General features: G+C 26.5%; 1 protein-coding gene across 1 annotated transcript in view; it reads right to left on the reverse strand.

Annotated features, from left to right (window-relative positions):
• Window positions 1-1,225: 1,225 nt before the first annotated feature.
• The window catches only part of LOC129972493 (lachesin-like), a 69,983-nt gene continuing 46,563 nt past the window's right edge, over window positions 1,226-24,645 (reverse strand). The window contains exons 4-10 of the mRNA XM_056086642.1: window positions 19,418-19,579; window positions 17,575-17,703; window positions 16,256-16,546; window positions 13,912-13,977; window positions 12,281-12,343; window positions 5,250-5,336; window positions 1,226-2,071 (exon numbers count right to left, since the gene is read on the reverse strand). Of these exons, the coding sequence (XP_055942617.1) occupies window positions 1,950-2,071; window positions 5,250-5,336; window positions 12,281-12,343; window positions 13,912-13,977; window positions 16,256-16,546; window positions 17,575-17,703; window positions 19,418-19,579 (920 nt within the window). The 3' untranslated portion in view covers window positions 1,226-1,949. The remainder of the gene's footprint in view (window positions 2,072-5,249; window positions 5,337-12,280; window positions 12,344-13,911; window positions 13,978-16,255; window positions 16,547-17,574; window positions 17,704-19,417; window positions 19,580-24,645) is intronic.

The raw sequence follows: 24,645 nt of genomic DNA on the forward strand, positions 1-24,645 counted from the left end.
CATATAACGCAAGAAAATTATTTCTTGTGCGAAAATATTTACATAAAACAGAAAGTGTAGTGAATAAATGGATACTGTCAATTAAATTACCGTTAAAACAAATTTATCGTCAGTGTTATTTACCTTTGAAAGCATAAACACTTCCTATTATATATCAATGATATGACAAAATCTGTGAGTATAGCTGTTATAATTTTCACTTCTAAAGGAATATTTCAAGAAGTGGATGAATCATTATCATAAACTAATATTTTGCTAAAGTAATTATTAAAAAAACAATATTATCCAGAATCTGGCTATCAAGCATCAAAAAGTTTCCCTCTGAAGTTTAATTATCAACAAATTATTGATCCAGATGAGAAAAAAGAGTTCAACACGTCTCGTCATAACAGTTTTGACGTATTACATATCGAACCACTTTAAAGAATTATGATTGCATTATTAACATGTCTGAACGAATGGTGGCCACTTTTTAACCTTCAGCTTTTCACACACCGATGAAAGGTATAATTCTCGCTTAATTAAGTTTAATGTTTTCCTTACTCACTGGCGCAGGCGTCCTTCCTCTTGGAAAAGGACAAATCATCGTTAATTTTAATAAAGCAATATCGTACCTTCGTCCATTAGGGAAATTCATTTTTTTCCCCAGTCTTGCAGCTTTCCCCATCATCACGAAGTCAGTTCAAAGCTGAAGATTATGGCGCTTCTTGTATAATCGCGTTTAATCTAGGGAGCTCTCTTTATTAATTTTTCCTTCGTCGTTAAGATGGTGGAGTAAAAGCTCGGAACGCAAATGCAGTTATCGAGGCACCACTTGCGTTGCGCTCAATATTTAATTTCTTATACCAGTGTTTGAGTATACACATTATCTTCCAAGAAGAATCTAGTGAGAAAGTATAAAGTGGGGAAAAGTTTGTGCTGAATAAGTCAAACAGTGATTTTCTGCATTAAAATGCTTTAACTAAATGCTTATTGAGATTCTTTATGTTTAACTAGTTAAAAGGAAGTCCCATATTTGGAATATTTAACAAAAATCCGTATATGAAGCTTTTAATTATACTAATAAATCAATATATTCCAGACTCTGAAGTTACGAAAAGTTGTCCACCAGGAAGTTTTAATACTATGGAAATGTAGGATTTGATTTAACTTTTTACATTAATTTACATAAAGAAAAAGATAAATAAATGAAATATTTAGAAATATATAAAATAAATGCCGAAGAAAAGTTATGGAAACGTCTGTTACATTTAATAAGAAATTGCTAGTACAAAAGAAGGATATTAACTAAAATTAAACATGCCTAATAGAAATATGTATTAATTCTACAACCAGATAAGATTTATAACAAATTCGGTATTTCCTTCTTAATGCATTTTAGAAAGAACTATTGTAAGTGTGTAAATAGATTAAGTGATGATAAGCTGATACTAAATAATTACAAGAATTTTAATCCCTGAAGTCAACCTTCGACATACAGTTGTAGAATGGCAAATATAACCTTTCCAACAACCGAATAAACAACATTATGGGTGATATTATTTAATTCAAAATATCCAACTTTCTAATAAATTTGATACTATAACTATGAAAGTCCACAACCTTACAATTCATTTATTGCTATATATACAAAAAATTATTGTAAACTAATCACAACAATTTTTCCAACGGTTGTGGTTTTCTTTAAGCATTGAGATTAATTTAGGTTATTGTGCTTGCAACATCAATTGTTTTTATAATGAAGAAATTGTTTGGTGGTCATTCTATAACTCATAAATATTGCATAGTGACAATTCAAAAAAAAAAAAAAGATGAAGATATTTTCACTTTTTTCACATTTCCTTCAAGAAAGTAAATGTCTGAGAAGAAAAGATCCAATTTCTCGTTTTATCTCACTTTCTCACAGTTTTATATCTCGCACTCTCTCGCTCACGAACCCAAAAGCATCCTCACTTAAGGGCCATCAGTTTGGACGAAAGGTAGTGACAGATCCAAACGGTCGCAATGAAAAGCCGGGAAAACGCTCCGCCGTCCCTCAGGCAGTCAGCACAATTCAAAGCTGTAATGAAATCTATATAAAAAGAGAAAAAAATAAAGAGTCTTTGGAAGCATTTCATGGCGCTACTTACATCAAAATGCGATTCGCAAAATGTCTCCTAGATCTTTTTTATGTGAATAATAAATCTTTTACCGTTTATGAGAAACATTAATATGGCAGATAATTATACACATTAGACTGAGCCAATGTATTTATATATTTTTCTGTTTATTTATATGTTTTTCATTTATTAAATTTTTCATTTTTTTATTCATATTTTTCTCTTTGATGTTTATTTATTTTTATTTTTCTGTTTTCAAAGATTAAACTACCTATTTTTGGTAAATTTTATTATTTGTTAATTATGTTTGAGTGATATTGTTTCTTTGGAATATTAGGTGGGCTCTTCTGCTTGAGCCATTTAGACCGCCTCAACTTTTTGTTTTTATGCCTGTTACTTTTTATTCTTTTTATGTTTCTCCCCTTTGGCTGTTTTTAAGTTCTTTCGCATCTAGTGCACATACATATGAAAGATTTTTTAATAGCTAATCCTTTGATAGCTATTTAAAATCTATTTTTTATTTTAATTTTGAGCTTTTTACTGGTGTAACGCCATTTTTGGCACACACCTAATCATAATCAGAATACATATTTATTATATGATTGATTTAACGTATTATTTAATTATTTTTTTACTATTTAATAAATGATTAGAATACTAGTTTATATTTTAATTTTTAAGTGCCCACAAGTCATAATTTTAGTAGTAATTTATTTTTGTTTGTTATCCATGAAACTGAATACAGTACGTGATCTAGAAACTACAGGATAATTAAATTAATAGCTATAGAAGATGAAATTGGTATTTCTTTTCTTGAATGAGAGCCTTCGTAAGTGTCAATTTGTAAAATTATTGAAAAAATGAAAGAGAATCTGGCATCACATTTCATCGGACTAATTAAACTGATATAATGTAAGAATTCATATGCTGACTTAATTTATTATTTTATGCTGACTTAATTAATAATTTTTTTTTACTCAAAAAGCAAAACATTTCATTTTTTTTAATTCCATAGCAGAAGAAAATTGGTTATTACTTTCCATTACTACTTAAACTTTTATTATTTTCCATTTATTTTCATAAAAACATGAATCAGGTCACATTAACTTTCATTTTTTTAAAAATTATAATTATTTATTCCTGCATCATTTATTTTACTAAAATTTAAATTAATTGAAGTTTCAGACATATATTTGGATTGTTTATCAATTTTTACAATTTACAGAGGGAATTCTTATTTTCCACACCAATTCACAGCTTAAAATATTTCACTATGTATCAAGAAGAATGAACACTGAATAATAAAATTAAGTTGAAATTATTCAGGCGTTTCTAGCGTTAATCATCCCTCTAACGCATTTACTTTCTTCATGGCTAATTAAGTTTCCAACATTTTTTTTAAAAAATTACTCCTGGTAAATTTATATTTTGGGCTGCTTACCTGTTTAGATGGCGCTGTTTTAATTATAAAATGCTACTTTCTGATAATTTAGAATTATTTAACTTTGACTTATAATAGTTAATGGTTAAAATAATTTTTCAAAATTAATATCTATTTTAGATATTCTACTAATTTATTTATATTGACGACGGCATATAAAGAGTACTTTACTTTTGAAATAATACTACTGATGTCATTCATAGGTTAAAAAATTAATCAATTAATTAATTAACTGAAAATCAATATCATTTCCATTGAAATATAAAAGTTCAAATGTGGAAATTAAATTAAATATATTTTTGAATTAGTAATATATATATATATTGAACTAGAAATAGTTTAATATGAATTCCGTTTTCAGATATTACTTATATTTAAAATCATTTTTTAATCATTGCGAATTTATCATAATGTATTAAATATACAACAGTAATTAACTAAAATTTTCATAAATTAGTAAGTTTCAATTTCAAACACAATCAATTACATATGAGACGTTTACATTTTGTAATAATTAACAATTTGAGAAATTTTTGAAAGTAATAATTGCTTTTTTTTAGTTGCATAGATTATAAATTTTAAAAAATGACACTCATAGACATAATAAATCAATAACGAATACCATAAAATCCATTAACTTGACTGCATTTCATGCATTCTTAAATGAGTTAAATCGATATCATTCTTTCAAAAATAACGGATTAATATACTTACATAATAGTGAAAAGTAAATTTTAAATATTAAACTCACAAATTATTACTAAACTCTATTTTCAAATGCTAAGTATTAAATTTTGAATTTAATATCTGATATGTTTTGTTTCATCGTTTATCGAATGAAATGTCCGAATTTCGCTGTCTGGCTGACCAGAAAAAAGGAATGTTCTCTGAAAAAACATCTTATATAATAAAAATTATATTTAAAACTTAAGTTGAATAAAGCTTTATCCGAAAAGAATGACAAAACTCCAGAATGTATCATAAAATATAATTTTTTACTTCTATGTATTTTTATAATAAAAAAAAGTTTAACCTGTTCTGGATAAAGTATAGAAAAGGAGGGATATGCCGTTATGTTGTTAAACATATAACTCGATTCTTTACTACTTTAAAATTTAAACTAAAATTATTAATTGGAATATATATCTTAACATTCCTTGTAATACGACCTTACCATCTAATTTGAAGAAACCGTTTATTTTAAATACTCAATTATTCAATAATCTGAAAAGTAACCCACACAATGTTTGTTCTATGTTTAGATACGAAATTCTCATTTATTATTAAATCCAAATAATAAAAATACTATTAAATGAGTTCTCATTAAATTCTTCATTTCTAGAACAATTGTAGTTTTGGACAATTTCTGATAATTTCTCGAATAAATAGTTACCCAAAATAGTTACTGAAAACTCTCACCCAGACTACTTTTTTACCATAACAGGTAATTAAAATTGACATTTAGTCTTGAAAACATTTTTTGGCAAAAATTAATAAAGTAAAATAATAAAATGGTAAAATGAATAAAATAAAAAATGAAAGTAATTAATAAACAATGATGTAGCCATTTTATTTCATATTGATTCCTTCCATTTTTGAAAAAAAAAAGTTTTAGCATATTAAACAATAATATCACGTAAAGAGACTTCTTAAAATGACTTTCATTTTGAAATTTTGATAATAAGTGTATGGAAATTGAAGAGACGCACTTGAAATCCGCTGTCTCTCTAAGTGAGCACTTTTTGGAAGCCGACTTTCTTTGGTGTTGGTATTCCTCATTAGTTCATAGCTTGCATCTAAAGGGGAAAAGAAAATAATTCCACTCATCATTTGTGTCAAAGAAAGTCTCTAGTGTCAACGAGTCCAGTAATAAAAATCTTGAATTACAATTTTCTTTCGGAAGTATAATTTATAAGATTTAGAATCTAATGCTATTTCCTAGTTAATGTTGACTAGGATATTTATGCTTACCGAAAACTATTGCTGTTGAAATAGTGGATAAAGATACAAATGTATTACTGTCAAATATGTTTAGGATCTAATTTTTTTTCACTTTATACGCATAACTAAAAGTTTTGTATGTTTCCTATTCTCAGAAAAAAACGCACACAAGAAAATAAATTCAATTGCATAGAATTGAAATTATCTAAGTGCAAAGGCAACTTTTCTTTGAAATACCAGGATATATCCTGTTTAGGACTAATATATGATTTAAATCAAAAAAAATATTCAAAAGTTAACTTGCAACTCAATATTGGGAACTTATAATCGGGTGCATTGCTTCTAGAAAAATGAGTCCAGTCATAATTCATACCAAAAACATCTACTCCAAATGCAAATAAAACATATTTCCAAATCTAGCGAAATTAATTATTTAATAAAGTATTTTGTTTAGTAAAAGTCAGAGATGATGAATGCACCATTTGTTTTAATTCTAAAATGAATAAATAGAAATAAATAATTTAATCTTTTCAAATAAGAAAAATTCTGGTAGAATTAATTGCTAAATTTATGAGCAATTATAATTTTTTAATATAACGATGGTGTAAAAAAATAGGAAAAATAGAAGATATGGTATATCAATTACAATATTTAAATTATTTTATCTTGAATTCAACATATGCAAAAACACAATTTAGCGTATGATGGTTTTGATGGTAGAGTTTGAATTTTATCATACCATTCAAACAATATAGCAAATTATATATCAAATAATAATCTATCAAATAATATATATATATATATATATATATATATATATATATATATTATTTGATAGATTATTATTTGATTGATATCATTAGAAAAGTTTTATTTTAAGTTTTAAGATAATAGAAAATTCCTTTTTATAAAATAATTATTAAAGAAATGAACATCCATTTTCATTACCAACTCAAAGCGATTGCTTATATGGAGAAGATAAAATATATTTTCACACTCGATTAAGTTTCCGTCTGATTTTTTACACTGTTGCTGAAAGTTTTTTTTTTATCATTTTGATTTTTAAAAAAATATCTTTTCTCTAAGTGAATACCTTTATCAGTGACATGGTGAGCACTTCTTCGGATGTTTCTAAAAAAAATTCAATTAACTAAGCAAAGGAATGAATCAAACGCAGTTGTAATAGCAGTCACTGAAACAGTCAGAAATGCATAAGATGATTTGTTTACATTTCTTTTGCTATTTGAACTACAAAATAAGAATTTCAGGTGCTCCTTACGTTAAACGCTCGTGCATTTATGCCAACAAACACAAAAATGACTAAACATAGTTCAAAAACTCTTTGATGCTCAATAAGGCAATGTGCATTGTCTAAAAAATACGATTCTTAATTTTTCAAACATTGAAATATATTAAACATGCTATACCGAAGAACATAATCAAGTTTTGAATAGTCTTTATCAATCTATTTACATAAAAATAATCCTCAGAAATAAGCATTTTATGCAAAAAAATATAAATATTTTATACAAGTTTTTGGATAGTAAAATGTATGCATGCACACTAATTCATGATTTTTTCGTTAGTTAACGTGACTTACTGAAGAATGATTTAAACTGTAAGAAGTTAATAATCTTGTCGATAAATAATTAACATAATTCAATACAATAAATTATCTAAATATTGTATAAATTTTAATTTACTTAAAGAATTAAAATTAAAAGGCATGTTATATTTTTTTATTGCTGGAATTACGAAAATATCAAAATATAATAAATGTTCTTAATATTAATCACAAATAGTGCTTTCAGATGCAAATAATTCATACCATTTGCAGTTTAAATTTCGACGATAGATTACAATAACTCTTCCCCTTATATAAATAAATGAAAATTTTTCAATAATTCCATCTATTTTTTATTTTTTTTATTTTTAAAACAATCAGAGAATAAATTTTTGGATTTTAAAATTTTAGTTCTATTGAATATAAAAAGTTAAATGAATATTTTAAAACTAATGTGACGAACTAATAGTGCATCACTGGGAAAAAAATTAAAATTTTGATTTATACGATCGTATGAATTTTTTGCTTTTTTATCAGGTCTTAAAGATAAAATATTGTTATTTATTTTGAAGTTATAATTTGTTTAAAATACTAAGCTATCTGTTTGAATTCGATTTAGCCTTTAAAATTCTATCTGGATTGCAAAAAATTGTGAATTTCTTATTACAATTGCATTTAGTATTATGCAGAATATTTCTCAGCTGTTTTAAGAAATAGGTGTTTACTTCATATCAAAGAGAAAATGCTTGTTAAAGTTTAAGATTTAGTTAAAAGTCTAGACTAGCTTTAATTTATTATTTACGTGATATATTTGAGAAAACCCATACTTTGGAAACATGCAGGATGAAGGGATGTGAATTACACGTGCATGTTTCCCAATTGTAATTTCTTAGTAACAAAATCTTTAAATACAAATGCAATAAAAGTAGAAAAAAATGGAGCAGGAGAGACTCATTTATATAATATTTCGAAATAGCAGAATCAAGCAAAAGTAATCTGTCTTTAATTCAAACTTCTGTATGAAATTATAGTTTGAGTCTTAATGAGAAAATGAAAATGGAACTTTTTCTTACATCATATGTAAATCCAATTTCTGTAGTGTCTAGAATGCAAATAGACCATATGTAAAAAATGATAAGTTTGAAGCCAAAATTAATTTAGAGCATCATGTTGTTGGACCGACAAATTTAGAGAATTGTTAAATAACAACAAAAGCAATAAAAATTGCATTGAAAAAGATGTCGCCAAAGTGAAAGAATGGCAAATCGCAAACACCGCATGCAAGTTTCCACGTGACGTTGGAATGAAATTTTAAATTAATAACTACAAAAATATTTATTTGATTGCCATTACAAGAATTCTTCGAAGTTGCTATTGATGTCATCGCAAGTCTACATAACATTAACGAAATCTCGACGAGTTCTCAGATACTAGGTATTCTTCCAATATCTGCTGCTGCGACTATAGTGTACGCTATGAGATCCTTGATTGTGTCTCGAGGCGTCACATGAATGAGTGATTTAAAGAAATCGCATATGAAAAAATCACACGACTTGAGATCAGATGAGCGTAGAGGCCAAACATTGGGCGTCTTGTTTCCAAACTATTTCATTGAGTATGTAATAGCGAGGTGCTTCAGTACGATGGGGAAAAAGGAAACGCAATTCTCTGGAAGCAAATACGGAGAGGATTGCAAAATACCCCAAGAGTTAAATGCTGTTGTCCACACCTTTGTATAGGTGTGTGTACCTAATTGTTGAGGTTTTTACGGTAAATTACTTTAAAGCACATACTGGATGTGGATTATCTATCTTCCAAATATATGCTGCTGCGTATTCTGTGTATTTATAATGCCTCTGGGCTACATGTGCGTTTCGGTAATTTCACTCTATCAGTGTGGTTAGCGACACCATGTTTTATTGTAATTTTTGTCCTTCTTGATGTCTACTAACCACACTTTGAGTTTGTTTGTGTGTTGAAAGAACTTCCTGTATATACCAAACCCTCAACACTTAAACTTTTTATTCTAGAGAATCGGTAAGTCATCTTATTTTTTGCCAGAAATAAGTAGATTGGGAAGCTTTTTTTCAATTAGGGAACTTTTATGCAATTGATTTATATTTGAAAATAATCTAAAGTATGGGTTTAATTATCTTTTAAATTTACATTTGAATATGACTGAAACCGAAATAGAAAATTTTTCAATATTCTGTAGCTAGTAAAAAATAAATGTAAGGTTTAAATATCTTTTAATATACTCTTTTGTAAGAAAAAAAAATTGAGGAATACTTACTTTATAACCAGTACTTAATGAAGTATTAAATTTATGTGCCAAGAATTTTGCTAGCTTATGAATTTGGATTTAACTCTTTGATCTCAAATTTAGATCCAAAATAATGCCAAAAAAATTCATTCAGTAACTTATCAGAGGGCATTTCAGAATTCATTTGTTTACATGCATTTCGTAGCCATGCAAAGATTTCTTGATACGAATTAATAAATTTTGATTTCTGATTGGATAACTTTGATGCTATCGTAAAGCTTTTCTACTTTTTTTGTTCAGAGGCGTGATTTGTTAGACCTCTGCTTTCTTTTCTTTTTCTTTTTGTCTTTTAATTTTGCATCTTATTCGACGAACTTAATATTAAAATTTAATTTAACCATTTAATTGAAAACTAAAATTTCCAAATAAACAATGATTTATAATACTGAAAATGTGAATATTACCTGGAAATTTTCTAAAGAGTCCTAAAGATCATGAAAGAAAGAGAATGCCAATTTAATACTTCCTAAGGTTAATGTGAGCAATTTATTTATTTTTGCCGCTTTCGGACGGTTTTAGAATATGTTTCTCACAAAGTTTATTTATTTTAATCCTGAATTACCAGTGTAGTCTTGGAGAAACATTAACTCAAATAGTTGTAGTTAAATCGAGCTTGGTAATATGCATATTATATTTAGTTAGGATATATTAACTAAAGTTGAAACTAATTATTTTTCTGGTATCAAAAGCTGTTTTCCCTCAGAATATTAAACATTCTTGGATTTATTTCTGTAAAAATTTTTACAAAAATATAATGAAGTAGGACTATAATATACTACCATTTAAAATTGTCAATGCAGCGTTTGGGAAGGGAAAAATTATTGATATATTTAATAAAAAAGTATGGTTTTTTATGAGCTATTTAAATGCATTGTTATGAGAATGGAATGAAAAATTATCATTTGGAAGTTTTTTTTTTTGTCCATTTATAATGTACGTATAGTATAAACATTTCAAAATTATTTTTCTAATTTAAAGTTTTGTATTGTTTTGTAAATAAATGCATTACAAATCTTTCATGAATTATTTTCCAATATTAGAAATTTTCTTAAATTTGGAATTAAAATGAAATTTATAAATTTATAATTTAAAATCCGCCTGCTTGCTTCAACGTTATATAATTCCTCATTCTTAGAGGAATTCAAATGTAATTTGATACACATGATCCTAGATATCTAGAAAGATAAATTGAAATATTAAAAAAAAGTTTTATGACCCTCTAAAAAAAGGGTTAAATTGATGTTGAAAAGTTTGAATTCATCTGAATAAACCATTGCACAGAAAAACTTTTGCAACATAATAATAATAATAATAATAATAAAAAAAAACGATTTATAATGAAATTTTATAACCGCAATATTTTGCTAATCATAATAATTTTTTTCAAAAAATAATTTAAAAAAAAAGCTTTATCAGTTAATTTTTTTTGAAATATTAAGACAATTTTACTGCTTATTCACACATATCATTTGCACGCTTTTGCTAATGTTAATATTAAATATTTTTATATCGGCAGTTTTACTTTTAATTTTAATACGTAGAATAAAAGCAAAAATTTTAACATGCGCTTGCTGCAATTCACCATTAAACACCGTCTTTTAAAATGTTCACAATTTCTTTTATTACTTGGCGTAGCTATATATCGTATTTTAGCATTATAAAGATTTTAATACATAACATTTAAATTACGTTAAAAATCATTTTTTCAAATTGAAGATTTCTGACTTTTTTTAACTTTGTAATATTTAGAGTTATTATTATTTTGTAGTGTTATTATTATTATTTTACTGTATCACCAGACTCAAAATTTATATCTTGAATTTTTCAATAGACATTATAGAAAATCTGAATAAGAAATTACTGAAATAGAGTGAATATGCACCATGGCAAAAACATTTCCTCAAAACAGAAATAAAAATAAAATATTTTGCCTAAATATATGTTTTATTGGTGTTTACAATACACATGTTGCATTTTACTCCCTGAAAATTACTTACTTGCACATTATTTGAAATTTTAATTGATCGAATTCCTTTTTTTATTAACAATTAACATTTATGTTTTAATGAATTATTTAATCATAGACCTATACTCTAACATAAACAAGCTTTTCAGTCGTCTGTTCTTGACATTGTTAATCTTTTAAAACATAATATAATATTTTAGAAAAATGAATATGAACCTAGGAACTTATTATTCCCTCAATTATTTATTATTAGGTTGAAGGCAGTCTTAATACGCATATGCACCAAATTTAAGACTAAAAATTATTATTTTCCGAATTTTTTAGATCAGTAATTTATGGCAGTAGAATATCATAAAATTTCTTAATAAACTGAATATAAAAATTGTTTTATAAATTGTTACATAAATAAATTTTCGATTTCCTATTTCTTATTTCTAATTTCCTATTTCTTACCTACATATAAACTAGGTAAATGCAAATATGTTCATAATGTATTTTTTTATATACTAAAAGCACTAAAATTGTTAATAGCTTAGGTATTATTGCTAATTTATGCACTATATCTAATTATTGAGAATTTATGTATTTAAATATTTCTCGAAATAAGATAAGCCTTTAAAAAACTGTTTATAGAAAAGCTAAAACTGTTTGTAGAAAAAAATATAAATTGAACAATGATACATTTTTTTCTATTTATAACCACATAAGCTTAAGTGAAAATATGAATATTTATTTTTCACTCAAAGGACATAAAAAAAGCTGATTTACATTTAAGTGCATTCTTAAGTAATTTAATTTTTAAAATTACAATAATTAAAGTATATAATGTTAATCAACGAAATTACGACTGCAAACTTACGACCTTAAAAAAAATGCAAAAAATAAATAAATAAAAGCCATGAAATGCGTTAAAATTTCTTCCAAATATGTTTGTAAAACTACATACATTTACCTTTGATCCGCACTTCTTCATACGTTTCTCGGTACGTGGTGTCCGTTTCATCTTTACCTAAAATGAAGTGTACTTAGAGACCGTATATATAAAATACAATTTTACTACACACTAAGAACATACGAAAAATATATACATTTAAACAACAGTTTATTTCTTTGCTGAATTATATTTCTCATTTATGCATATTACAACATCTACATAGTATCTACAGAGAAATTCGATTAAAAAAATTTCTTTTTATTTTTTACCAGATTTTTTTATTCTTTCCTTTATCTGCTATATACTATTTTTCTTCTGTGTCGAAATAAAGCATGGAAAAGAAAAAAATACTTAAAAATAGAAAAAACAATGATTAAACTGTGAAGAATTATTTCTAAAATGTTCATATGGGCAATAAGAAATTTTGAAACAGATTTGTTAGAAAAAATACATCTGAATGTAGAAAAGAATACATTTATAAAGAAAGAGAATCCATTCTGTAATGTTTCTTTCATCATTGTTATAATAATTCTTTTAATTTAATAATTAATTTAGTAAGGCATCATCACTTAGAATCTTAATTGCATTGTTATAAATAAATTATATATGACATATTTAGCTATTTTATCAAAATAACAAATTTCCATTAAGTGCAATGTTTAATTACCCCATTGTTAACTGGTGCAGTTTAACTAAGGTTGGGTCCTGCACTATTGAAACTCCAATCAAACCAACCAACCCAATATTAACTTTCGATTAACATTATTCATGAGAGATGTACATTTCGATGTTGTCATTATAAAATATAAATATTCTTTAAATTTATAAGATAGTATATATTTATCAATTATTTTATGTTAAGGTGGCTTAAATTTAAAAATGATTTCATCAAATCTTTTATGAAAAATTATTATGTCGATTGAAATGGGCAAACATAAAATTTAATTGATGAATTTCTAATTGCTTTTAAGATTATGTATGATTAAATAAATATAAATTACTAATTAAGAATAGAAAGAAAATAAATTAAAATATTTTAGTGCACACTCTTTCAAAAAGTCATAAATAAATACAAATTTAATCTAACAAGCAAATGCATTAATTAATAAAGCATGACATTCACGAGTGTTTATCAACTTCTTTTCTGTCTACTTTATGATAAAAAGCTACTGTTAATTAATATTATTATTTGGCAATATAGCAAAGAAAAATTGAGTTTGCTCCAAAAAGAAAATAATAAATGCAAAATAAAAAAGAAATAGCCTAGCCTTAACACACCATAATAAAAAAGAAAAAAAAGTATGACCTTTAATGAGTTGAATTATTTAAAAAGTGGCATTAGGAGTCGGATTTGTCTACCTAAGGTTAATTACTTTCCATTTCATAAGACACTGATACATTGATTAGAGAATCTACGCTTAAATGAAAGCAGTTGAAGAAATTACCGTATCAAAGAAAATTCAGAACCTTATATTTCACTAAGATACATTTTTTTTCAAATAATCCCGTTTTTAGCATTCCTTTTTCCAAAAGTTAATTATGTCGACATCTGATGCATAAAAAAAAATGTAATAAAAGAAAGAGAACCACCAAACCCAAAATTAAGAGGAAGGTGACAAAATTGAAGAAATTATCAGACTCACTTTTTTCTTCTTCTTCCTCTTCTGCATCCACTTCCTCTTTTCGGTTATAGATCGAAACTTTGGCCTCTGTTAATGAAAAAAGCAATAAGACAATCTATTGGATTAGAGAGGGTCGATGAATCGGAATGGTCACAAATGAGGGGAAACCCCGACAAAAAGAAAGGGTGCGACACAAAATGAGAAAACGATCGATTCATCCTCATCAAATGCTCGAATTATCGAAAGGTTTTTAAGGTTGATATGAATTGCATTAGTTCCCGAAACATTCCGAAAACAAATAAAAGTTTTTCCCGCTAACTTTTTCTTTCTCTCTCAATTAAAATGGGAGCAAAGTTTTTCGAAGTTAGAGAAGTTTCTTTAGAGTTGTTTCATTAGAGTCAATAGCATGTAATAGCTGTTCTCAAACTTAATAAAAGCTGTATTATTGCACGTAAGAGTAACGTCACATTAAATAACAGTATTGTTTTTGACATGTTATTGTTTTGACTGTATAATTTATAGACATATACCTTTTGCAGTGATCTTTAATATGCGCATTATGTTTTGAAAAAGATTATTTTATCTATAAGTACTCCTTACATTATCATATAAAATTTAAGCTCAGTTGGAAAGGAAAACTGTTTCTTTACTGGATTAAAAAATTAAAAATTCAATTTGCATTCAAATCATTTACGATAAGAGCGGAAGCTATTCCGTCAAGCCAAAGGCATTCAGAAAAAAATTCAAAAGACGGATCATGGCGACAACTTTGGTAAAAACTATGATTGAGTCCTAAGAGCCATCACTGGCCACGGAACAATCCCTCACGTTAGAAGCACATCCCATCATTGCGAAGGGGGGGGGGTCGTCAATCCCATACCATCTCTATATCTACCAGTGCTGTGAGGACAAACCATCATGACAAGCTTCTCCTCCCAATTTTTGAAGTGCTTCTAACGTAAGAGTTGTATTTAAGATAAATTTAACTGCCAGGGCTTTAATAAATATTTAAAACACAGATATATGTATATTTCAAAACATACTTTGCATTTTTTTATAAATATATCGCAATGAGAATGAACTCTAATTATGCAATTAATATAATTTTGCAGTGATGATACATATTTTTTTATTATTTATATAAAATATGCATCTCTAAATTTTATTCGGATTTGCATAAAATATGATTTTAGGGACTCATTTCTAAGACATTCATCCCAAAATTTTCATTTATGTATGAAATTAGGACTTCTTCAATTACGTCGCACGAAATTTTAATAGCTATGTAACTCGTACTATTTTAGAAATTTTATTTGGTCATGTTCATAGTGTAACATATTTCTCTAATTTTCTATAATTTAATTTAGGATTTTAAATTTAGTGCAAGGGAAATGAAGAAACTTCAACTGATGGCATAACATATTTACATAACGTATACAATTTTCCTGAATTTTGGTAATTTTTTTATTTATGTATTTTTACCTATTAAAAACAATTTTTTTGTCTTTATAATTGAAACCCTATTCAATGTTTCATCTTACATTCCATTGCATCATTTTCATCCATTGTTGAAAGTTTTATTATAGGATTCTAATTGAAATCTGTATAATTATCGAGACAAAGAAAAAGTGAAGTCGCACTATCGCGAAATTTTGAAGATAAATGTATCGGTAATATGCGCTTTTAATAGTACTACGAAGTTAGGAAAATTTTTTCATTAGAGAGATTCATATACATGATAAACAAAACAAATACAAAAGTCTGGCTTTAATGTCATACAGTTATGCGATATTATAGATATGAAGTAATATCTAGATGATTTATTTGTAATAAAATATAATTAATATTCCTAGCAAACCATCTGACTGCCGGAGGCTATAAGTAAAAAATGATCGACATATTTACTATTGAAGCAAAACATCAAGTCAGAAGTACGACTTGATAAAATTATTTAAAATTTTGAGATTGTTTTTTAATTAATACTTATTCACGAAAATGAACTTAAGCCATTTAATAAAAACAGTCAATAAAAACAATTATTACGCACTCCTGAATCTAAGTATTAACATTATTCAAACATTTTATTAAGAACCTGGTTTTAAAAATATTTCTTTCGGAAATTGCTAAATATTTAAAGATTAAAAATAACTATGTTGTAGATGAAAATTTTATTTTTATAGATATAAAAAATAATTTTAACTTTAGAATGGCAAAATTAGAATGCCAAAATTATTTTTTGCAAAATAAATTGTGGAAAAGTTTTTTTTTCAAATAAATTAAATAACGAGTAAACATTCCAATAGTTTTCCGTATTTGCAAAATAAATATTGAAATCTTATCGTTACTTAAAAATGTTGAGCCTTACCAAAAAGTCTAATAACTCCTTCCGTGGAACCAAGAGAATTCTTAGCTATGCATTTGTAGCTGCCAAAATCTTCCTGGTCAACTGCAGTGATGACAAGTTTCATGCTCACTTGATAGATATTGTCAGATATACTGACAGAGTACTTTTCACTCGGCTGCAGTATGGTGCAGCTATCAGCTTTTGTCCAGTAATTAATGGACATCGGGAAAGCTTCTGTGTAACAATCCAAGGAAACTGTATCACCGAGAGATGCAAATATCAACTGATGAGGAATCCAAATCATTGGAGGAACTAAGAAAAAAATACAAAAAAAAAATTGCGGTAGGTTACAAATTACTTACTACTTTCAAATTACTCAAAAATAATATTTATTCCAAATTATAGTTGTTGTTTTTTTCATACCAAATTATAGAAATTTTCTTTGAAGCCTAAAGTGTTATCAAAGTCATGGTTATTGAATTTAAGTATCAAGTACAGTAATTAAAAGATTTAGAAACAACGTTCATAGCTCTAGCTTATTTATGAGAAAATGAATCATACATTTTATGTGAAATTTAGTAATGAGACGATTGCATTTACTAGACTCGAAAACTTAATTAATTTATCAGTATTCATGCTGAAAAGATAGATATATAACAAATTCATATATTCATATATAACATAATTGAAGGACATACCAATTTGATAAATGTTAGGAGATACATGAAATATAATTTCTAATAATTTAACTCGGTTTTGAATGATATTAGAATGTTTATAAAATGCTATTCGAAATATAGTGTATAATAAAAATTATTAATAAGCAAGTCACATAAAATATCACGTTAAAAGAATTAATTCTTTTACTTTCAATATAACCTCTAAGTAATTTCTAAAAGGACATTTAAAATAAGATTCATTAAGGACATCAATTAATTTAGATATTTCATACAGTTTCATAATTATGAAAAATATATTCGACTAAAAACATTTTCTATTTGTTTCAATTTTATCAGGTGGCACTGACTTATCATTATGAAATAACATTACAGTTTATGTACAAGGCCAAGTTACACACAACTATTCTTTATTTTTACCAAACTCTGTTTCAAAATATGATATTGTGATTTTATTTATTATTGTTTTTATAAACGATTTAAATTGCAATTTATTAGATGAATAATCTATGAAATTTTATCCATGAGTTGGGATCAAAATTGTGTAAAGAACTCTTATCAATGGGTCTAAATTCAAGGAAACGATTAAATTCGTAAAACATTTTAATAATGCACTGATAATATTTTTTCTGTTAAATTTAAATGTAGTAACCCCGTACTCACAAAGCACGTGCAGCATGATATTTCTAGTCACAGGTTGATACGCTGGTCCCTGGTAGAAGGATGAAGTGGCAGTGCAAACATACATTCCCATATGCAGTCTGCTTACTTTCACAATATGCAAGTCTTCACCTGTTACAAAAGTAACATATCGAGAGTATTTTAGAAATGTTTTGAGATATCAGATATCTTCTATGTATATTAGTTTAATATATATTTTATTAATTTATCGGATTATAATAATAATCAACCTAATTAAATAATTTCCAAATGATAATTGGTATCTTGAGAAACCTCAAAAAATTTATAGAATTGAAATTCGAGTGGAAAAATAACATAATAAACCTTTCTAATTAACACTGTTTTCAATTTGTTTTATTCTAAACAACGTAAGCATTGTTTTTTACGTTTTCCAATTAAATGGAGCTATGCAATTTTGTACAAAGAAGATTTAACTCTCCAATTACGCATTAATGCCGATTACAGCCAAAAGATTTTAAAATTTTAAAAGATTTTACTTAATTCTGTAGCTATCATAATAATAAAAAAAATTAACAGATAAAACCCGATTTTATTTCATATCGCATATTTTCATTGAAAATTCGTCAGAAGTTAATAGAAAAATAGCGAACTTATGTGTTAATTAAATTATAATAACATTCAGTAGTGATATTAAATAAAAATAGTATGTGTGAGTTATGTAAAACATTGAAAGCTTTCGTTGAATTTATATGAATATAAAAACCGTAATATTTTTTTTACCATTTAGAATTTTCTATAACATTTCTGGAAAATACTTTTTTTTTTTTTTGTGAAAACATTCCTTGCATTTAGATGCTGTTTGTACGAAAGCAGAAAAATCTGTAATTAAACGTTTCAAAGCAATTGATATTTTTGTAATATTAATTATATATTAATAGTGGATTTATTTTCAATTAATAAGGAATTACTACCAATGCTTATAACTTAACAATATATAGAAAAGTTTAATAGCCAATGTGTTTTGCTTAAGATAAAATATTTCATTTTTTGCATGCTTTATTGGTTGTATATATTTTACAAATTTCCTTTGAAATTTCCACAGTTTCCACACAGGCAGCATACCAACTAAATATCAGAAAGTAAGAAGAAAATAAATTATAAAGCATATACTTCCTAAAACATATTTTTGTAAATATAATAGGCAGGAATGATCTGAATAATATTGGTATTATTTAATATTATTGCCTAAATAATTCTTATAAAAAAATTAATTTTCGTCATTCACATTTTTATTGTTTATATTTTGCTTTATGAAGAATTGAGTAACGGGAATAAATTAAACTACCGTTTCTATTATGCTGAGTTAGGCATTATATTTCATGAATACTGAATATATGTCTTTAAGTGAAAGGCGTCCGCCATCTAGTCAGGAACAAGGGAACTTCTTTAATGCAATTTATTTAAAAAAGAAGACACGTTCTCTCAGTTCAGTGCGATATATGTGAATTGATCTGTGATACCCAACGCGTTTTAATTAGAAATATATTGTTAGTGTAATAGTAAAGATTTCCGAATATGAATTTCCAAATTTGGTTAATTGCTCTGGCCTTGCGTGAAAAATAAAAGTATCTATAAATAATTATAATAATGGTTTAAACAATTAGTTAAATACAAGAATTTAGATAATTTACCTAATATTAATTTTCAGGATGTATTTCAAAACATGTAGGTTTCAAATTTTTTATTTTTATGTTAAATGTTAAGGATATAAAATTTTTTGGTTCATAGAATAGTCATAATATTTTATGAATATTCTATTCATATAAATAACAGTGAAATGGCCTGGACTTGAAATTATATTTACCTTGTGTTGAACGCCCTATGTTTTCAGATATTTCTTGTCCTCCTTCTCTTTCCCATGTTACAGTAGGGGGTGGATAACCTTTCACCTTGCAGCTCAATGTAATGTTTGTGCCTTCTCGGGCCATCACTTCGTTCTCTCCGCGATCCACAAATTTCGGTGGAACTGTTAAGAAATGTATTTCTTTATCAAATAAAATAAGATATCCTACAAATTAATGTATTAAAAAGGTAACAATTTGCAATATCAGCAGTAGGGATTGCAATACCGGTATACCGGTATACCGAATACCGGTATTTTGTGCATTTATACAATTTTGTAATACCGGTATTCACAAGTTTTTAAATACCGGTTTTTCGGTATTTACTAGAAATTTTTAAAATTGCCACCACTATATGTTCAGGTATTGCGAACATAGCAAAATAGTATACGTTTTTGTTTTTATGTCTCCCCAAGGGGCGAAATTAATTAGCTAACTAATTGCCTGAATTTAAATTAGCGAAACATAGATTATCCCTGAAAGAAAATAATGTATCCATAACGACTGATGGGGCAACAATTATGAAAAAAGTTGGAAAGTTGATTGGTGCAAATCAGCAGTTGTGTTATGCACATGGAATTCAATTCGGAGTAATAGATGTATTATACCAAAAAAAATAAAAAACAGAAGAATCCAAATACTGTGGATGTAGAAATTTCGGATTCCAACTTTGAAAAGAGTAAGAGTGAGAGTGATATTGACAATGAAGATAATGAGAATGTAATTGTTGAAGAAGACATTGCTAATGAGGATGAAATATTAACCTATCAAGAATTGCTTCCTATAATTTATAAAGTTCGAAAATTTTCTAAGATATTTAAACGTTCCTCTATAAAACGGATATACTACTAAAATATATACTAACTGAAAAGAAAACAGAATATATTTTAATATTAGATTCTAAAACACGTTGGAACAGTTTACTCCTAATGATGGAACGATTTTTGAAACTGAGAAGTCCAATACAAAAAGCAATAATCGACTTAAACCTGAAAATTAATTTTTTAGATAGTGAATTCGACTTAATATCCAGAACTATATCAGCACTACTTCCAATAAAACTGACTATTGAAGTATTATGTCGGAGACATTCTAATTTAGTAACAGCTAATGCAACAATAAATTTTATGTTGCAGTCACTGAAAGAACATCACACATCACTTTCTGAAGAATTATATATTACATTGAAAAAATCGCACAGAAGATAGGCATACCGAAATAGAAAATGTCTTACGGTATTTACATAATTAAAATGATTTTTAAAATGAAAAAAAAATAACCAATTCAAATCTGATTAAGTTTAGAGTAAAATTTCTTAAATTTTTTTACCCACAAACCTATCTACATTCAGAAGAATTCGGTTCAATTATATAAGATTATGATGTCACTACTGTCGATAGTGAAAAGGAATTGTCTCTTGAACAAAAATTAGAATTAGCGATAAATAAAAAAAAAATCAACGAACCAAAATACAATACAGAAATCAGCTATATCCAAAACCATCCGACGAGAAATCTATTTATTTGAAGATGAGGGATTTAGAGGTAAATACTTATAAAAAGTATATTGCGCATTGCTAACAGTACCACCAACTAGCGTAGATGCCGAAAGAGCGTTTTCAACAGCTGGTCATTTTTACACAAAATTACTTTTCAGGCTTAATGACAGTACAATTGATGCATTATGGTTTTTAAGATCACATTTCAAAAATTTGTAATAGTACCACAGACTGAATAGTGATATTTACACTTTTTTTGTGATTTAAATAAATAAGATGTTTCTTTAGTTTGGTGTGATTATATACTGTTATAATTTATAAGTCACAAATTATTTTTTGTGATATTTACACTCTCTAACAAAACTGGCAAATAAAACAAAGAAACACCTGTGTTTTCTTTCTTTTTCTAAAATTTCTAATACCGGTATTAAAACCGGTATCCCGGTATTAAGATTTAAAAAATACCGAATACCGGTATTGAAATTTTGGTCCGGTATTGCAATCCCTAATCAGCAGTGAAATAAGTTCGATATCCACGGAAACAAGGAACAGTAAATCTTCAGAAATCAAAACATTTTTGCTACTTCATTTTACTCTTTATGGCTTTCAAATAAGCCATTTGTTTAAAATAACTGCTCCTTTAGATTCACAAATAAAATTGTTTAAATAGCACAAGGTTTAAATAAAAATTGAAAATAATAAAAATAAGCTTACTCAACAAGCATTTTTCTGTAAATTTTTAACAGAATAGAATAATAATATTTCGTTGTTTGCAATATGTTAAGACGTCTTGTTAATATAATATCAATAAATTGATTATATATCTGTAAATTGGTTTATTATATGTTGTCCTGTTAACCGGTTTACAGATATTCCAAGCAACAACTAATTCTATAAAATATTGATGTGACGTTTGTATGATAATTCAATTTGAATACTGAATTATTATAAAATCACCATTTATCAAGCAATTTATTTCATTTTCTTTAAAATTGCATTAGAGAAAGAAAAGTTAGTAATTTTTGCAACCAGTAATTGGCATGACGAAATTTCTTACGCATTTATAACATTAAATTATTTACTTTTCTTTTTATACTACTTATGGAATCATTTCGCTATAACCGCTATTGGCTGCTTAATATTCAACTTCTTTCTGAATTTGTAAAATGATGAAAATAGGAAACAGTTGGCGTTCCTCATCAAATGATTTTGTGCCATATAACATGTTCATGCTAAGAGCAAAAAGTGCAAATATATAGAATCTACTGCAAAAAGAGTTTGTTTGGAGGTTGCAAATGTGTTGCACTTTATGTTTTGGAGGTTGCAAATGTACTCAATAAATACTTATAATTTTTTTTTTTTAAATTTAAAAACTGAAATTCAGAATATTTAAAAAGAAATATTAATGACCTGATTTCTCAATTTTTTTACAAGGTCAACTGAATAATAAAAATTTTATTTGTTACATTTAAAAAAAAACATCACATTCTTCCATCAAATCTACTTTTACATCTAAAGTATTTAAATGTAACTTACTTCATAATTTGTTTTTGTATTATAGGCTGTAAAAGTTAAAGCAACTTTTTGTGAAATATAAGTACAAGTTAATGATAATGATTATAAAATAATGAGGTAGGTTTGAAATTCAGTAACAAATAGATATTTTAAATTAAGTGAAATCAAATTTGGCCCTTATATAATTCCGAATATGATATTTTGATTTATGGGGGAAAAGGTTAAGTTACAATTTTTCTTACCAAATTAATTGGTCTACTCGAAAAATTGAATGAATTAATAAAACAATATTTACACTAAAATTTTTATTTTCTAGATGATGCAACTGGCTAAATAAGTTAGTATTTTTCTTAATTAAAAACAGAGTAATCTGTATGGATAGTTACAATTCGAGCAAGGAAATGCATGACCGATTATCGCTTCCACTGTAAAATAATTCTGCTTAATTTAATGAACGCATTCCTATCTTAGGAATTTATATGGAGATTGCATGCACTAACTCGAGTTTCAGATGCGTTGTAATAGAATTTTGGAGATAGAGTTTGATATCTAAAAAAGTAACGGAAAAAACGATTGGATTTTCTCATTATTTTCATCTATAGAAACACAGAAAAAATGCTATAATAAAATAAAATAAAATCCATACTATGTAAGAACATTTGACAATTGCAAGAATATCTCCTAAAGTATCCTATGAACCCCATGCTAGTCAAATTGTGTAGATTTACAATGCACTAAATATAAAATATTTCCTTAAGCAAGCTGATTGATAAAGAAAAAAAATCCCTTTAATTCCATCTCCCGTTTTGTAACTCATGTGATAAAGCATTGAAAAATAACAAATATCCTATATCTTGACTTCTAGTAGCGATATCATTAAGATTCCTGCATACTCGAGGATTCATTTTTGTTCTCAATGTCATCAAATGGTCGAAAAGGGCCAGTTGAGGGTCATTGATCCGACACCTATACAGCATCTATTAGAGGTTCATGTAGTAGTATTTTTTTTCTATTATAAGAATAACTGAAGTAGCAAGAGGCACTTAAAATTCCTAACAATATGTGTCGATATAGATAAATATGAATAAATCAAAACGCATTCAATTGCCAATAAATTATGAAATATCTGGGGCTACAGAATGGTAAAATTGGAAATTTTCCAGCTTTAAATATTGAAATCAACATTTTGCAAATTAGGTAACTGTAAGTCCAATTATAAAATTTATTGCTCCGGATAAGAATTAATAAAAGAAACGAAAAATCTTTTCGAGATATATATAGTGAGATAGATTGATACGGATATAGATATAGAAACAGAAATAAAACATGCCAATGGCAAGATTATTAAAAGCGAATAAGACAAAGTAAAATACGGGAAACTCAAAATAAATAAATAAATAAATAAAATAAACTACATAGTTTTATTCTTATTTGGTTTCTTTGATTACGAATTATAAAATAATTGCTCACTAATTCTAAGCAATTTTCTTTTATTAATTGGCCTGTTTCATTCTGTTTAATTGCTGCCTTGAATAATTAATTAATTAATCCAAAATGTAAATTTTTATATTTATAGTGAAATTTACTTCTTGCTTTTTATTATTCGATTTATATAATCATGGCAGTATTTTCTAAGAGAAATTAGGAATAGTTAGTGAAGTTTTATAAATAATAAAAACTATTACAGAAGTAAAAAAAAATTCTAGGCACTATCGGTATTCTCTGTCTTGTAATTAAAACATAGTAAAAATATTTTTTTTATGGTATTAGTTACCATAATTGCATTTGAAAATGAGTTTGCATTTTTGAAGTTTACCAAGTATCATAGGAGGAGTTTCGAAGTATCATAGTTAGAGTTTTTCAGAGTTACAGAGAAATATGAATGAATAAAAAACGAATCTGGCTCTTTCAGTGATGCTGTTTTAGGTCAAGAATTATTAAATAGAAAAAAAAATTCAATTGAATTTCTATTAGAAGACACGGATAGAACAGTGTAAGTAAGCAAAATACTAAGCAATACTATAAATAAAATATTAAAAATCAATTGCATAAAGAGAGACTCAATTATATCACTCGAATACCCATAATATAATTTAATATATATTATTATATATTAAAAATCTTGTTTTAGTGAGAAAAAATGCATTTAAAATAGTTGGATGTGGAAATTATTAGAGT

This window comes from Argiope bruennichi, chromosome 1 (genome assembly GCF_947563725.1).
Source record: "Argiope bruennichi chromosome 1, qqArgBrue1.1, whole genome shotgun sequence".
Taxonomy (NCBI): Eukaryota; Metazoa; Arthropoda; class Arachnida; order Araneae; family Araneidae; genus Argiope; species Argiope bruennichi.